At 38.3% G+C, this 17408-nt stretch overlaps 1 protein-coding gene across 8 annotated transcripts in view; it reads right to left on the bottom strand.

The window, feature by feature from the left end:
- The window catches only part of Scyl2 (SCY1 like pseudokinase 2), a 43858-nt gene extending 26696 nt beyond the window's left edge, over positions 1-17162 (bottom strand). For 2 of the 8 annotated variants that reach the window (XM_069990931.1, XM_069990983.1), the window contains exons 1-5: positions 16909-17000; positions 7403-7554; positions 4556-4753; positions 2166-2323; positions 1113-1257 (exon numbers count right to left, since the gene is read on the bottom strand). In XM_069990931.1, the coding sequence (XP_069847032.1) occupies positions 1113-1257; positions 2166-2323; positions 4556-4732 (480 nt within the window). In that variant the 5' untranslated portion in view covers positions 4733-4753; positions 7403-7554; positions 16909-17000. The other 6 variants (XM_069990992.1, XM_069990959.1, XM_069990941.1 and 3 more) reach the window with 6 other exon arrangements.
- Between the last annotated feature and the right edge of the window lie 246 nt (positions 17163-17408).

Here is a 17408-nt window from a genome sequence, read left to right as displayed (position 1 = left end):
CTCCTGGGTGAAACACAGAGAGTATACAAAGAGTAGGAAGGAAGGATTACCGGAAGTTTGAGGAACCCTTGATGGTAATGGACATATACTAGTAGCTTGACTTTGCTCAAGGTTTCACAGGTATGTATATGACAAACTTACAAGAGTGTTTACTTTGCATATGGTACTTTATCTTAAGCTAGTAATACCTCTAAAAGATTTTTTTTAAAAAATATGATCCCTGTCAAGAAACTCAGCACATACTGCATTGATCTACTCTATGGTATGGAAGATACTATTCTGATAGAGAACAGAAAACCTGAAAAAGAGCAGACATATTGGGGCTGGGAAGGTGGCTCAGTGGTACAGCACTTGCCTTGCATGCCTGAGGCCCTGGGTTTGATTCCTCAGCACCACATAAGAAAAAAGAAAAAAGCCGGAAGTGGCGCTGTGGCTCAAGTGGTAGAGCGCTGACCTTGAGCTGAAGAGCTGAGGGACAGCACCCAGGCCCAGAGTTCAGGCCCCATGACCGGACCCAAAATAAATAAATAAAACTTAGTCCCCAATTTAAAAAAAAAAAAAAAAAAAAAAGAGCAGACATATATAAAACATTAATAGTACCCTTTTATTAGCTACTAAATTTTTAGAGGTAGACCATTTTTTATTAAATATCTCATTATAATTTACATTGTTATAAAATATATGTACATGGCATATAATGCAAGAGTCGGGTACTGGTATTCATCCCTGTAATCCTAGCCACTCAGAAGGCCTGAGATCGGAGGATCTCGATTTGAAGCCAGCCAGGGCAGCAATGTCCCTGAGACTCTTATCTCTAATTAATCACCAAAAAGCTCCAAGCAGAGGTGTGGCTCAGGTGGTAGAGTACTAGCCTTAAGCAGAATAGATAGAGCACAAGGAGTCAAGTTTAAGCTCCATTATCAGCACACATGAAAAAAATTATACCATTTAAGCCTAATAAACTTCAGGAAAAAAAAATATGGACCATAGAAACAGTTTTCAAATTGTTATTAAGAATCAAAGATTTACATAAAGTAGTTTACATGGCTAATAAATAGCTAAAAACTACTTTTTTAAAAACCCTTTTACATGTTGAATAAAAAAATACATACCTGAAGCAAACCATATTTAGTTTCTACATCATACAGTTTATAATCCTTAATGTCTGGAGATATAGAGGAAGGTAGATTTTCCCAGTTACCAAGAACATTGGCTAAACTGGCAAAAACTGGTTCTGTACAAAATGCCAAGCAATCTCTGTTTTAAAAAAACATATGTATTACTATCATTTTACACATTATTAAAGTCAAATATACATGAAATATCAAAGTTCTTATTAAGTTACCAGTAAGATAGGCTCTTTTTAATTTGTATAATTTCACATAAACACATAAATGTAACACACCTCAATCAACAGAATCAAGAGGATTTGTAAACCATACTGGATAAAACACTCAATGTTTTAAACTATTATAATAATTATGATTTTTTTTTTTTGGTCATGAGACTTGAACTCTGGGCCTGGCACTGTCCCTCAGCTCTTCAGCTCAAGGCTAGTGCTCTACCACTTGAGCTACACCTCATTTTGTCCCCCAATAATGACTCACTGAAAAGACAAGAAATACTAGCAAATGAGCAAAGACTCCTACTCTCAGGCAATTACTGCATTCCATACTTCTCTGATATCTTCCCTTTTTGACCACTATAGCTGAGCATACAGTTAGCATACAGACCCATAAAAAATGTGAAAAAAAGTATTGATATTTCAAAAGAGGAGCACATATGCACATTACAAATATGTTATATTTTAAGGAAATGGACAAAACAACACTTAAGTTTCTAAGAATTTTTCACTGATAATATTTGAAATAGAGAGCTGGGAAGGTGGCTCAGTGGTAGAGCGCTTGCCTGCATGCATGAGGCCCTGGGTTCGATTCCTCAGCACCACATAAGCAGAGAAAAAAAAAACCTGGAAGTGGCGCTGTGGCTCAAGTGGTAGAACGCTAGCTTTGAGCTGAAGAGCTGAGGGACAGCGCCCAGGCCCAGAGTTCAGGCCCCATGACCAGACCCAAAAAAAAATTTTTTTTGAAATAGATTTCAAATATAAATATATATGTAAATATTAATTCGGGACATCCGTTATCTATATTTTTGTAGAACTTTACCTGGATTCTTCTAAAGGATGTTGGACAGTAAGAAGTCGAGGGTGTCGAAGCCGTGTTAACTGTTGGACTCCTCGTTTTAGACAATCAATGATTTGATCCTTCTCAAATTTTTGGTATTTGTCAATCAGCTTCTTATCAAAGACAAAAACAGCTACTTCCTAACAAAAGAATTGTATAACTAATTTACTGAAGCAATACATAAAAGTACTAAGATGATATCTGAGTGTCTACTTAAATTACGCATCTGCACACAATAGTGTACACAGAGAAATAACTCAAAAACATTAGTTTTTTTTTCAAAAACATTAGCCATGAATATTTTAGCACCACTGTGATACTTTTCTGGTCAAAGTCTGTTTTTCTCACAAATACTTTAAAGGGTGATTCCCAGAGTCCTCATCTAAAGAGAATATAGGAAGGGCTGGGAAGGTGGCTCAGTGGTAGAGTGCTGGTCTCACATTCATGAGGCCCCGGTTTGATTCCTAGCACCACATAAACAGAAAAAGCCGGAAGTGGTGCTGTGGCTCAAGTAGTAGAACACTAGCCTTGAGCTGAAGAGCTCAGGGACAGTGCCCAGGCCCAGAGTTCAAGCCCCACTACCAACAAAATAAGAAGAGAATATAGGAAAACAGTATGGAGGAACATGTTATCCCAATACTCAGGAGTCTGAGGCAGGATGATGTGATTCCCTAGCAAAAGTCCACATCAAAATAAATACGTACAACTGATTTAGTAATTATTAATTAATTAACTAAAGAGGAACAGAATTAGAATTGTGATGATATGAGCAGTATAAAGAAATTGTTTTTCATTTTTCCATACACAATAATCTCTTATTTAACCAGAATTCAAATGTAAGTTAGAATGGTTAACTTTAAATGTATAATAATAATCCTGAATACTAGAAAATCCTGAAAATGCTAGAAAATACTAGGAAATTCTTTCAAAACCCTTTAAAACATAGGTTGAATGTCAGGGATCAGGGGTCAGGTACCACTTGTTTATATAAAAACCTAATTTGCAAGCAGCTTTGGAATATAATCTATACTATCATCCTACTTCTCATCTTAATATAGGCAGAGTCTAAATGGTTGCCTGCACAGGAAGCTGCTCCCCTACCACTTCTTTTTTAAATCATTTACCACTTATATCTGCTAAGAGCATGTGTACTCATATCTCATCTGTTTTTGCTTTGGGGATTTGTTGTTGTTGCTTTTTGTCTTTTGAAGGGGGTCAGTGGGGAACAGAAATGGAGGAAGGAAAAGTGAACATATTCAGTCATGGTACTCAGTAGACACTATGTGGAAAATGAACTATGTGACCTGTAAGCAGGGATTGGAAGGTAAAACTAAGGGAGGGATGACACTGTCCAAGGAAGGGGTGACACCGTCCAAAAAGAAATGTACTCATTAACTGATTTATGAAACAGTAGCCTCCTCTGTAAAACACCTTAATAATAACAATAAATTCATACATATTTTAAAAGTTGGCTTTTGGAGAATTTCAGAGATATTTAGATTAGGGATGCTCAACTTATACAAATCTGACCTTAGTTATTTTGATTATTAGAGACACAAAATAATCAAGTAAGGGTTTTATGTAATACTAATTTGAACTAAAAACAAGTGACCTAAAAGTTTATACCCCTATCTCACCATTCATGTGCAAAATCTTATTTTAGCAAGTGTTCTGTTAGAACACATTTTTTAAATGCTTCTAATTTAAATGTGTTTATTTTTCAAGGCTTCTTAAGTCTAAAGTCTTAAAAAAAAAAAAAAAAGATGACATGAAATGACTCCGGAGCTACTGCAATTTCACCATTCTTAGGGAGGAAGACTACATATAGTTGATAAAATAAATTCATGAAATTCTTTCAACGACTCATTTACTATTTTAGGTCAAAGATGACAGATATATACACAAGTCAAAACAGATTATTAACTATTTTTTAAATACCTTCCCTTTGTTTTAACCAGTAAATTTAACATTACTTTAAATATAAGATAATTTCCGACTATTTTTATTTCTTTGCTATCAGTTTAAGCATTGCTAATATGAAAATCTGAAATTCAAAATGCTAACAAACAGAAATATGTAGGGTCAAAAGCTTTTAAAATTCATTTTCGGTTAGGAATACACAATCAGTATTTATTTATTTTATTTCTTATGCAAGCAAGCAAAAGTAGATTGCAAGGTGACAGTCACAATAAACAAGATTCAAGGTATAAACGTATTTAGTTGTATGATCTCATAAGATGAAACAAAAACTGCAGAGCCCACTTAAGAACTCACTAAAAAATTTTTGGCATTTCTTAACATAAAAACTCAAACGTGTACTTAAAGGCATTTGGCATGTGTGATTTGTTTTCCAATTAGGCTGAGTGACTTACCTGTTTTGTTGACTTTTTTGTGCCATTAAAAATCTTCCAAGCTAGCCCATTGCCACCGCTTGCAATGTGTCGACCAACATCGAATTCTCTAGTGACAGGATTTCCCATAACAGCACTAGTGACATCAGCTGTTACTTTTGTAACAGTACTCTTCAATTTATTAAGCATGGACTCCATGGCTGCAGTAGTTATAGTTACCTAAAAACAAAAGGACATAGAAGAATTAATCACTTTCTATTTATCTAAGTACTTACTCATAATCTAGTTTGAAAATTTTAACCCCCAAAGAATGACCAAAACAATGTCATATACTTATTACTCATACGTTAGTTTTGTCTTCAGAGAGTTCAATCCACCTGAGTGAAAATTTACTCTTAGAGTCAAACTACCAAACTGTATCACATCAGTTCTCCCTCATCAAGAAAAGACACAGCCAGGTGTCTGTGGCTCATGCCTGTAAGCCTAGCTACTCAGAAGGCTGAGATCTGAGGATTGTACTTCAAAGCCAGCTCAGGCAGGAAAGTCCATGAGACTTTTATCTCCAATAAATCACCAGAAAACCAGAAGTGGCACTGTAGCTCAAGTGGTAGAGTGCTAGCCTTGAGCTGAATAGCTGAGGGACAGCCCCCAGGCCGAGTTCAAACCCCATAACTGACCAAAAAAAAAAAAAAAAGTGACATGAAAGCAGAGAGAGAAAAAATATTAAGATTTAAATGGGGCCGGGAACCATGTCTCACACCTGTAATTCTAGCTATGTAGAGGGCTGAGATTTGAGGATCATGGTTCGAAGCTGATTCCAGCCAGATTCCACACCAGTGTTAGAATGGCTATTATCAAGTAAACAGTAACATATGCTAGCAAGGATGTGGCCAAAAGGGAATCATAATGCACTGTTAGTAGGAATGTAAAATTGTTCAACCACTCTGGAAATAGTGTGAAAGTTCCTCACAAAATTAAACATACAACTACGCTATGATCCAGAAATTCTACTCCAGGACATTTACCCAAAAGATTACAAACCAGGATAAAGCTATCTGCACAACCATGTTTACTGCAGCACTATTCACCATAACCAAGACATAGAATCAGTCTAGATGCCCCTCAGTGGACAAATCGATCAAGAAAATATGGTGTATATACACAATGGAATTGTATTCATCCATTAGAAAGATACTGCATCATTTGTAAAGAAATGGAAAGATCTGGAAAATATTATGTTATGCTAGGTCCACTCAGGCCCAGAGAGACAAAAGATGCATGTTTTTCCCTCTATATAGAAACTAGATTAGTTTATAAACTTAATATTGAAAGGAGTGACATTAAGATACAATGTATTCATAAACTGCTTTGTTTAGGCAACTCCTTTGTACATCTAAAAGATAATAATTTTTTTAAACAAGTAAGAAAAAAAGAAGTTGTAGATCAATAGAGATTTGGAGGGGCCAGGAAAGAGAGGCAGGCTCAGTTGGTAATCAGATTAGATCTACTAGAAGGTTTTTAGTCTAGCAGGGAGGATGAATGAGTCTGTGTATAATTGAAGTAGAAAATGTGCTTGTATGAGAACTATGAAACCCACTGAAATTGTTTTAGGAAGTGGAGAAGAGAGGTTGAGACTGCTTGGAATACACTGTATACTTGAGTGGAAACATCAGAGTAATATATACTTTGTACAACTGATATATGATAATAGAATATTTAAAAAAAAAAACACATAGCCAGGCAACAGTGGCTCACACCTGTAATCCTAGCTACTCAGGAAGGTGAGATCTGAGGATCATGGTTCAAAGCCAGCCCAGGCAGGAAAGTCTGTGAGACTCTTATCTCCAATAAACCACTAGAAAAGCGGAAGTGGCGTTGTGGCACTAGCCTTGAGCTGAAGAGGGCAGGGACAGCACCCAAACCCAGAGTTCAAGCCTCAGGACCAAAAAAACCCCAGCTGGGTACAGGTGGCTCACGTATGTAATCCTAATCAGGAGGCTCAGATATGAGGACTGTGTTTTAAAGCCAGGTGGGACTGGAAACTCTATGAGATTCTTATTTCTAATAAACTACTCATAAAGATTGGAAGTAGCACTGTGGCTCAAGCAGTAAAGCAAAAAAAGCTTAGGGACAGCACCCAGGACTAGAGTTCAAGCCCCAGGACTGGCAAAAACAAAACAAAACAAAACAACAACAGCAAAGAAACTCTAAACCTCAAGCTAAATACTAAAATAATAAAGATATAATAGTAGTGATAAAATGGAATCCTAAACTAAATTGTAAAAATTTGGGATCCTAAAATAAACAGAATACATAAATTAGGAAAAAAGGAGGAACAAAAGACTAACATGGTAAATAGAAAAGAGCAAGAGAACTGACTTAAAACCAACTCCATCAATAATTACATTAAGTGTAAATGATTTAAAATTTTTATCAAAAGGCAGGGATTGTCAAATTAGATTTTAAAAAGATTTAACTATAGCCTATTTACAACTCTATTAAAATGTTTAAACCTGGAGTGTTGGCTTACCATGTCAGAGGGTCTGGGTTCAAACTCAGTGACATACACACACAGGTGATGTATATCTGTGATAACATATATTTCAACTGATAAACATAAAACCCAAGGTTTTGATAAAACAACACAAAATAACAATATATAGCAACCTAAAATTAAGATCCTTTGCAACTATTTAAGCTTCTAAAAGAAGAAATTTCAGATGTTATCAACGTAAAAACATGCAAAGGGTGTACTGTTTTTCAAAATTATTTTGTGATACAAGAGTGAAAGTATTTCAAGACCACTAGAGAAAAACACTGGTCTGTACTGTTTTCTCCATTAATTATATTTACACAAATATTACCTACCTTTTTAATGAAGGATTTAAAGTATATGTAGAAATTGATGCACTCTCCTTTTTAAATTAAATGCTGAATTTTTGCAAGCAGCTACGGAATATTGCTCTTGGAATTATGAAAATATTTATTTGCTATGGCAAGTTGCTCTCCATAGATAACTGCTGTTGATTTTGATAGGGAAGTAAAGAGAGAAAATCTTATTTAAAACCAATTTCCATTCCTCAAAATACTAAACAAAGAACTACCTTAGGATGCAGCAATAACACTCACAGACATTTATCACAAAGATGACAAATCAGAATAAATAAAGGCACTTACATGCCCATGTTCACCATAGCTTAGTTATGGAAATGCCCAGATGCCCCAAAATGGATAAGTGCATCAGAAAATGTGGCATATGTATGTACATTTATACATTCATGCACACATGCATATTTATATACACATGTATACACACAAATATATATGTATACATATGTATGATGGAATTTTACTCATCCCTCAGGAAGAATTATGTCATATGCAGGGAAATGGACTTGGAAAAATTATGTTAAATAAGTCAGACTCAGAGGCAAAGGGTGCATGTTTTCTCTCAGATATGGAAATTAGATTTAAATTATAAACCTATATATACAGGATCATATACAGATATATATATGCGCACAGATAAATTGACTAAAGTACGGTATAAGCAGGGGAGCATTACAAGGTATAACTCCTATGAACAACTAACTTACAGTTTAACAAAATGAATACTGGGAAGCTGGAACATGTGTTGTCGGGGAGGGGGAAAGAGGGACAGATGAATGGAGAGAGGCAAATACAATCATAATATTTGCTGCACATATATATAAATGGAACCAGGTAACTTGAGGAGATAGGTGGAGCTGGGAGAGGTAAGAGAGAACCATGAACAATGGAAAGAGTGACACTGATTAAGATGAATTGTCATACATTGACATGTTGAATTGAAATCTCTTCATGTAATTACTGAAAGATAATTTAAAGGAGCTAGGGATGTGGCTTAGTGGTAGAGTGCTTGCCTAGCATGTGTATGAAGCCATGGGTTCTATTCCTCAGTACCACATACACACACACACACACACACAAAAAAAAGCCTGAAGTGGTGCTGTGGCTCAAGTGGTAGAGTGCTTGAGCAGAGAGAGGCTCAGAGATAGAACTCAAGCCCTGAGGAGTTCCTATAACTCTACCTAACTATGTCATTCACCTCCTTATAAATTAGTATTATAGATAAAAATGGAAACATGTCTGTTCTTCAGGGAATAAGTCCAATAGCACTCAGACTGAAAGAATTCCATCACTAAAAAAACATGACTGTATCATCCTACAGAAATATTATGAGCTGAAAAATAAGTTTTGCAAGAAGGCAAAAAAATATAAAAGGAAATATAACAGAAAAAATATAAGAGGAATGTAATAGAAAGGATTATTACCATTTGCCAAGATATGAAGAGAAAAAAGATCACAATACGCTCTAGAAATGACAAAGACCTTTATTAATTAAAGAGTGTATAGTTTTGAGAGTCAATAGGCAAATTTGAGGTGCCAATCCATCACCTAAACAGAGTTAGCACTGCATAAGGTGGGAACAGACATGGAAGCTCATCTGGTAACTTAAGTTCTATTGACTACACCCTACGTACCTGACAGTGTAATAAGTTAGGAAGTAAAGGAAAATAAACTATAAGGAATCTACCATTAAGAGAGGAAGAGACAGATAAATAAAGCAACCACAGTATTAGCCTACAGAATGATAAAAAACTAAAGAATATATATGCACAAAGTGTTATAGGATAAAAAAGAGGAACAAAAAAGTGTTTTCTAAAGTTGGGCATGGTGGCACACAGCTGTAAATCCAGATGCCTCAGAAGGCTGAGGCAGAAGGATTGCGAGTCAGAGGCTACCTGCACTACAAAGATCATGTCTCAAAAACAAAGAGTAGGAGTGAACCAGAGAATGGGACAAATATAAGAGTAAAAACACAAAGTAAACTAGAACCAATTTTAGACAAAAGCTAAAGAAAAAGAATAAATATGGCAAAGGAGTCTATAAAAAACAGATTACCAAGAAAAATTAATAAGAAATCAAGCTATGAGAATCTCAGAGGGTTTAAGACATGAATAGATGACTCATCACTCCATTGAGTAGAGTAAAAGACATCCTAGGGATGGCAGGAGGGAATACAGCAATACTGAAGAGAACTGTAATACATACTTTAGGGATACTATATACTATTTACAGAGTATAAACAAAGCAACAAAAGAAAGGACACCTGGATATATAGACATGGAAGATAGGGAAGAAGTGGTGGGTAAAGGGGATGCTTGAAAGGTGCCTGGATATCTATTGCATAATTACATAATCATATTTATAACTGTAGTTATAAAGTATTAAAATAGAAATATATTAAAATATACAATTGTAATATGCTTAGTAACATACTATCACAATTATACTTATGATATTGCCTATTATTTAAACAATTTTGTTATACTTCTCATTTGAAACAAATTCTTTAAAGGTTGAATTGAAGTATCAGTAAGGAGAATAAGAAAAAAGTATGAAAACACAAAAAGAAACAAGTATGAGTTAAAACTAAAAAACTCAGTGGTGACCAAATGAAAGAGATACAGCAAGGAATTTACTTCTCCCGTTTCCAATTTCAGAGTCGGAGTGGAGATGAAACACTTTACACCAAGGCAGAATACGTAGAAGGTAACTATTTTGTGGGAGAAATAATCCAATTTAGGTAATCAACATCTGAATTTCCCAAATAACAATTATATGGAGCTATAAAGTATTTTTTTAATACAAAGGCCTAAAACTTAGGGGGAAAAAATGTCTACACTTTCAGTAAAAATCTAGCCCCACAAGCAGGGCACTGTCTATTCATGGCTGTGATCCTAGCTACTCAGGAGGCTAAGATCTGAGGATTGCAGTTTAAAGCCAGCCCAAGCACAAAAGTCTGTGAGACTATTATCTCCATTAAACTACAAAAAGGCTGGGGGTGGGGGGGGGGGGGAGTAGAGTTATGGTTCAAGTGGTAGAGCACTAGCCTTGAGCAAAAACAGCTCAGGGCCAGCACTCAGGCCCTGAGTTCAAGCCCCAGGATCAGTTCACACACACACACACGCATGTGAATGCACACACACACACACACAAAATCTGGCACCATGAATCAGTATAGAAAGACTATGCCCTTGCAGGCTGGGAATGTAGCTTAGTGGTAGAGTGCTTGCCTAGCATGTATGAAGTCTGGGTTCCATTCCTCAGTACCACATACAAAGAAAAAGTGGGAAGTGGCACTGTGGCTCAAGTGGTAGATTGCTATCCTTGAGCAAAAGCAGCTCAGGGGCAGTGTCAGGCCCTAAGTTCAAGCCCTGAGACTGGAAAAGAAAGAAAGACTATGCCCTTGCAAATGTCATCTGAGGACACTCAGATAAAAGTAACAGAGGGCCAAAGACAGAATAATCTCATGAGCCTGTAAAGGTAGGGTCCTGAGACACAAAATTATTAGCAATAGTCATCTGAGGGGCTAGGAAGGTGGCTCAGTGGTAGAGTGTTTGTCTTGCATGCATGAGGCCGTGGGTTCAATTCCTCAGCACCACATAGCAGAAAAAGCCAGAAGTGGAGCTGTGGCTTAAGAGGTAGAGCACTAGCCTTGAGCTGAAGAGCTGAGGGACAGTGCCCAGGCCCAGAGTTCAGGCCCCGCGACCAGCAAAAAAAATTAATTCATTAATTAATTAATTAAATAGTCATTTGACATGTAAGAAACCTGGAGTCCAAACACTTTCTTAAAATGACAGCTTTACGAATATTTACTAATGAAGATAAAAATGAGCTCCCCCCACCCAATAATGAGTTATAAAGGACAGAATTGCTTATTCATGAAAGCCAGTTCTTCTTGTATACTTCCTAGAAATTCAACTACCTTCATCTCTTAAATCACAGCCTAAATAAGATTTAAGATAATCTCATTAATACCCCAATATTATTCACTCTACCATCTTGCACTCAGCAATCATCTGGCCTTGAGTAGGATCAGTAGGTCAATCTGTTCTAACACTAGAATTGATATGCACTTTGCAGAAAGTGGGTGGAGTATTGTAGTGCAAGATGTTGCTGGCAGGTAGCTAAAAGAAACTGGTAATTCTTTTTAGTTATGCCTGCTCATGAACTCTAGAGGAGGAACACAATAGAAAAATTACATTTAAGCTAAAAAATTCTTGAATTTCCTAATAATACAACTTCAAGAATAAATATAGAATTAAAAATAGAATTAGCTAGGGGCACTGGTGGCTCACACCTGTAATCCTAACTACTCAGGAGGCTGAGATCTAAGATGGTGGTTCAAAGCCAGCCTAGGCAGGAAAGGTCATGAGACTATGACCTCCAATTAACCACCTAAAAACCATAAGTAGAGCTGTGGCTGAAAGTGGTAGAGTGGTATCCTTGAGGGGGAAAAAAAAAAAAAAAAAACAACTCATAGTCAGTGCCTAGGCCCTAAGTTCAAGCCCCACAATTGGGAAAAAAAAAAAGTAGAATTTGCCTGCATTTTGTTGAAAATATTGCAGCATAAATAATGCTACTTTAATTACATCTGACAATGAAATTATATTTAATGACTTTCAGTCTCATGGTACCTACAAAGAATAATAGACTATCAATAGGCACAAAACACACACTGACTACTGAACACATTAAAATACAGAATAAGCTCTAAAGTCTGTTTCATCCTTTAAATAGGAATAAGGATCTGATATTTCTTTCAATAAATGCCTGAAATAGAATACCACTTGTACAATCATTGGTACTTAAGTATTCATAAAGTGAAATTCTATAATTCTAAGTAAAAAATACTTTTGCATATTATATACTTTTAATAGAATCCTTCTTAAAATTTGGAGCACCATTGGCTCATGCCTGTAATTCTAGCTACTCAGGAGACTGAAAGCTAAGGATCATAGTTTAAAGTCAACCTAAGCAGGGAAGTCTTATCTCCAATTAAGGTAAGAGACTCTTATCTCCAATTAACCAGAAAATCACAAGTAGGGCTATGATTCAAAGTGGTAGAGCCCTGGCCTTGAGCAAGCGAAAAATCTCAAGGACAGCACCAGGGCCCTGAGTTCCAGACCCACAACAGACAAAAATAAAATAAAATAAAATAAATTTGGGACAAAAATGTTGTACCCACACTCCCACAAGCAGTGTTTATCTATTTACATTGAAAGAATGTAGAAATACATTCTTGAAATACGTATTTCTTCTATAGGAGCACTCAGATTATGGTTTTTTGGTGGTTACTTGAAGATAATGGTGGTTACTTGGAGATAAAGAGTCTCACAGACTTTCATACCAGAGCTGGCTTTGAACCACAATCCTCATACCTCACTCAGCCTCCTGAGTAGGTAGGATTACAGTCATAAACCACCAGCACCCGGCAAGAAAATGTTTTGAATAAATGGTTTAAATTATTTTTTTGGCCTAAACAGAATTCTAGTTTAATCTTCAGAACAAAGATTATACCCACTCAATACAATCATTATCTGTATGGCTACAGAAAGTATCTAACTATTATCAGTAGAGCAAAAAGAGCTTACAGAAGACAAGGCTAATTAAAAAAAAAAACAAAAACCTAGAGATTTAGCTTTGTATAATGACATACATTCATATATATGTTACTTAATACTTACTAAAGATAAAAAATCAGCATGCTAAGTTCAGTTGGAATAACTAACAAAATATTCAGCAGTGATACTGGCAAATTTAACACCACTGTACAATGAAAAATTTAAAGCAACATGAGAACTTATAAAGCAACATTTGTTTAAATATCAATTAGTTAATTTGAGAGCTTGAAGTGTGATCCAATGGTAGAAAGCACTTGCCCATGCACGCATAAAGCCCTGAGTTCAATCCTAGCACCACCAAAAAAAGTAAATAAATAAAAATCTTAAAAACTTCAACAAAAGCTGGGCGCTGGTGGCTCTCGCCTGTAATCCTAGCTACTCAGGAGGCTGAGATCTGAGGATCGCGGTTCAAAGCCAGCCCGGGCAGGAGAGACCGTGAGACTCCTATCTCCAATAAACCACCAGAAAACCGGAAGTGGCGCTGTAGCTCAAGTGGTAGAGCGCTCGCTTTGAGCTGAAGAGCTGAAGGACAGCGCCCAGGCCCAGAGTTCAAGCCCCACGACCGACAAAAAAAAAAAAAAAAAAAAAAAAAAAAAACAACTTCAACAAAAATATGAGTTCAGGAGACATTCAATCCAAAGCTGTTATTTGTGAGGGGGGAGAGGTGGTTGTTGTTTTGGAGATTCTGGGGATTAAACTTCAGGCTTGTGCCTCACTTGAGCCACCCCCTCACCCCATCCCACCATGCATCCAAGTTTTTTTAAAAGGCATCCTATGTAATTGCAGCCTATATAATTAGTAAGCTATACTTTCTCTAAGAAGTTTATCAGGGCTGGGAATGTGGATTAGTGGTAGAGTGCTTGCCTAGCATGCATGAAGCTCTGGGTTTGATTCCTCAGTACCACATTCACAGAAAAAGCCAGAAGTGGTGCTCTGGCTCAAGGGATAGAGTGCTAGCCTTGAGCAAAAGCAGCTCAGGTACAGTGCCCAGGCCCTGAGTTCAAGCCCCAGGACTGGCAAAAAAAAAAAAAGTTAATCAGAGTGTTTAAATACTGTTATTTTTTTTTAAAGGAAAACTAACAGAGTAGTAGATTCTTGCTATTCAGCCCCTTCAGCTGGAGATGAGCAAAGGAATAATTTAGTAAGAAATTACACTAAATGTTCATTAAGGTCATTAAGTCTACAGTTCTTGAAGTATGAAATATGAAACACAATATAACCACAATGTGTGCAAATAAACTGATCAGACATTGTCTAAGACAAATGTTCTCCAATGCTTGTGGACATTTAAATAGCCTATGTAATTTGTTAAATCATATAGATATTAATGTATATCTCAAACTTTTGGAATCAGAATTTATAAATTAACACTTAAGGCATTTGTAGTTGATTCTGATGTGCAGCAATGCATGAGAAGGATGTATAATCTTGGGTGTCAAGGAAACCTTATTTCAAATGACAATTCTAATACTTGGGCTGTTATCACCATCTAGCCCCCTTACACAATTTCTAATCTTTAAAGTGGAAAGCCATCCAGATCTCAGGTGATTGCTGTGATGATTAAAGATGAAAGTGTGGGGCTGGAAAGGTGGCTCAGTGGTAGAGCACTTGCCTTGCATGCATGAGGCCCTGGGTTCGATTCCCCAGCACCACATAAGCAAAAAGAAAAAAAAAAGCCGGAGGTGGTGCTGTGGCTCAAGTGGTATAGCGCTAGCCTTGAGCTGAAGAGCTGAGGGACAGCGCCCAGGCCCAGAGTTCAGGCCCCACAACCGGACCATAAATAAAGATGAAAGTGTATGTGCAATGGCTAATACAATGCCAGCACATTCATTTAATAAACATTTCTTAAGGTACTTACACAGTTTCCAGATATGAAGAACATCTCATTAATTTAAGTATAATAAACATGGCAACCCTGCAATAGTATCTTGAAACAGAAAAATCTATCTTGGTCAGGAAAAATCTTCTCTGAAGTGAATTGTATGACAAACATTAACTGAATGAAAAGAAAAGGAGGAGCATTTTCAAAAGCCATTCAACTGAAGAACAGAAAGATAAACCAGTGACAAGGAAGAAAAAAAGTTCAGAAAGGATTCTAGAGTTGAAAGGGCAAACAGAAAGCCACAAGGCATAGCCTTATAGGGCATGTTAAGGATTTCAGTCTAACTTAAAACCAATGAGAAGCCACTGAAGGATTTAAATATGGAGACGTGATTAGATACATATTATGAAAAAGACACTGCATCTAGTATGGAAAACTACTGAGAGAACCACAGGTAGACCACAATCAGGGGGCAAATAAAGCAGTCCAGATAAGTGATGATGGTTGGAACTAGACTAGTGTTAAAGATGAAGATTAAACTGTTGTAAATAATGTAGCAAATCAATAGAGCCCTGAGAAACTATGTGACATGAGAAGTGTCAAATCTCCATTTCCATAGAAATCAATGGAAATACAACACGGTAGATCATGAATTTCAAGTAACTGAATTATTTCCAACTATAGAGTTTGTAAAGCAATGTTCCATTATATAGAACTACAGTTTTACTGTGTTTTATTGTTATGTTAGAGACAAAAAAAAAGTAAGTTTCTGAATTTGTGCAAGAGCAGACCTGAAAAGAATAAAGGCTCTACTTGTTTCATTCCTTTACACAATCCCTTCTTCCTCAAGCAGCCTGTGGGGGGGGGGAGGGGGAGGGACTTGCAAAGTCCAAAAAGAATCTTCAAGCACCTGACTTTCAACATCAAGTTTTATAATGACTGGCTAGTTTAGAACATTTTTACTTATTAAGTTTTTCACATCTGAGACACGTTATTTAGAAAACTTACTCAAGTATACAGTTCTTTAAAGTATCATCACACAATTCCTGGATTTGATACACAAAAAAAGAAAAAAAACCTAGTTGGCAACCTACAACTGGGTCCCTTATGGCACAGTACGTTTAAGTCACTTCAGTGTGGGGTCTCATCAAACCTGTTAGGTAGATTTGATAACATTGGTGTCCTTAATTCTGGTCACAGGTATATATGATCACAGTGTTGGCAAGCTTTATCGTTCTAAGCTTCATCCTTTTTCCATCATTTAGAAAACCAAGGAGTACATTGATGGAGATTTCAGCCTTAACAAAACACTTGCCCCACCCACCACACACACACACACACACACACACACACACACACACACACACACACACACACACACACACACACACACACACACCAAGGAGTACATTGATGGAGATTTCAGCCTTAACAAAACACTTGCCCCACCCACCACACACACACACACACACACACACACACACACACACACACACACACACACACACACACACACACACACACACACACACACACACACACACACACACTAACCTTCCCTTGGAGAACTATAGCTACAGTCGGAGAAAGACGCCGGGAGGGCAGGGCCCTGGTCGGTGACTTTAGTTACCAAAGCCAGACCTCAGAACGGACAGGAGCTGTCTCACCCAGTCCTGGGGCAGTGTCCAATTTCCCAAAAGAATATCAAGATCTCCACCACAGAAACCTGAGCTCCCGGACGACGCGGGAGCTCTCCCTCGGCAGATGACCCAGGTCCGTGGTCGCCCCAAGGCCTCTCTGGGGAACTCGGGCCTCTTGGCTCTCTCGAGCTAGCCGTTCCTCCGGCCCAGCGTCTCACGGACGCCCAGCGTCCCGCCCAGTCCGCAGCCCGGTCACCAGGCAACAGTCGCCAGCCCCGGTGGTTCTGGCAGGCCTACCCTGCGCGCGGGTCATTCCCCATTCTCCCGTCACCGGCCACAGGAGCCAAACGACCGCGACCGCGCCGGCGCCGGCGCCGCGGGAGCCCGCGGTCCGTCACTCACCTCCCGGTGCTCGTCCCGGGAGGGGCGGTGCTGGGGCTCCTCCCCCGCCCCCTAGATGCCACCAGACTGCGCTTGCTCGGGCCTCCCCACACCTGGCCGCCACAGTCCGCTTACTCCATGGCCTCGGCCGCCCGCGTAGCCGCCCAGGCTGGGACTGGAGGAGGAACAGGGCAAGGAAGGGAAGGGACGAGGGAGGAAGAATACCGAAGGGGAAAGAGCCAAAGACCTGCCGGCCCTCGCATGACGTCACTTCCTGCTGTATCGGAAGGGGCGGGGCCTAGACTTCCCTCCGCCTCCGAGAGGCGGTGGGGCGGGGCTTCGGAGCCAGGGGCGGAGCCAAAACTGGAGCTTACAGCGGTCCCTTTGACTCCGCGGTTTCTTTTTTGCGGCCAGAACGAGCTTCCGAGCCCTGAGAGGAGCGGGTCGCGTTTTATGAGCTCTAGAGATGACTTTTGCAAGAAAAGGAAGACATAGCCCTATAGGTCCTAGCCGGATGTGTA

This window comes from Dipodomys merriami, unplaced genomic scaffold (genome assembly GCF_024711535.1).
Source record: "Dipodomys merriami isolate MVZ:Mamm:240054 unplaced genomic scaffold, mDipMer1.0.p SCAF_10, whole genome shotgun sequence".
Lineage (NCBI taxonomy): Eukaryota > Metazoa > Chordata > Mammalia > Rodentia > Heteromyidae > Dipodomys > Dipodomys merriami.
The sequence above is the reverse complement of the archived record's forward strand: the minus strand, read 5'-3'. Positions and strand labels throughout refer to the sequence as shown.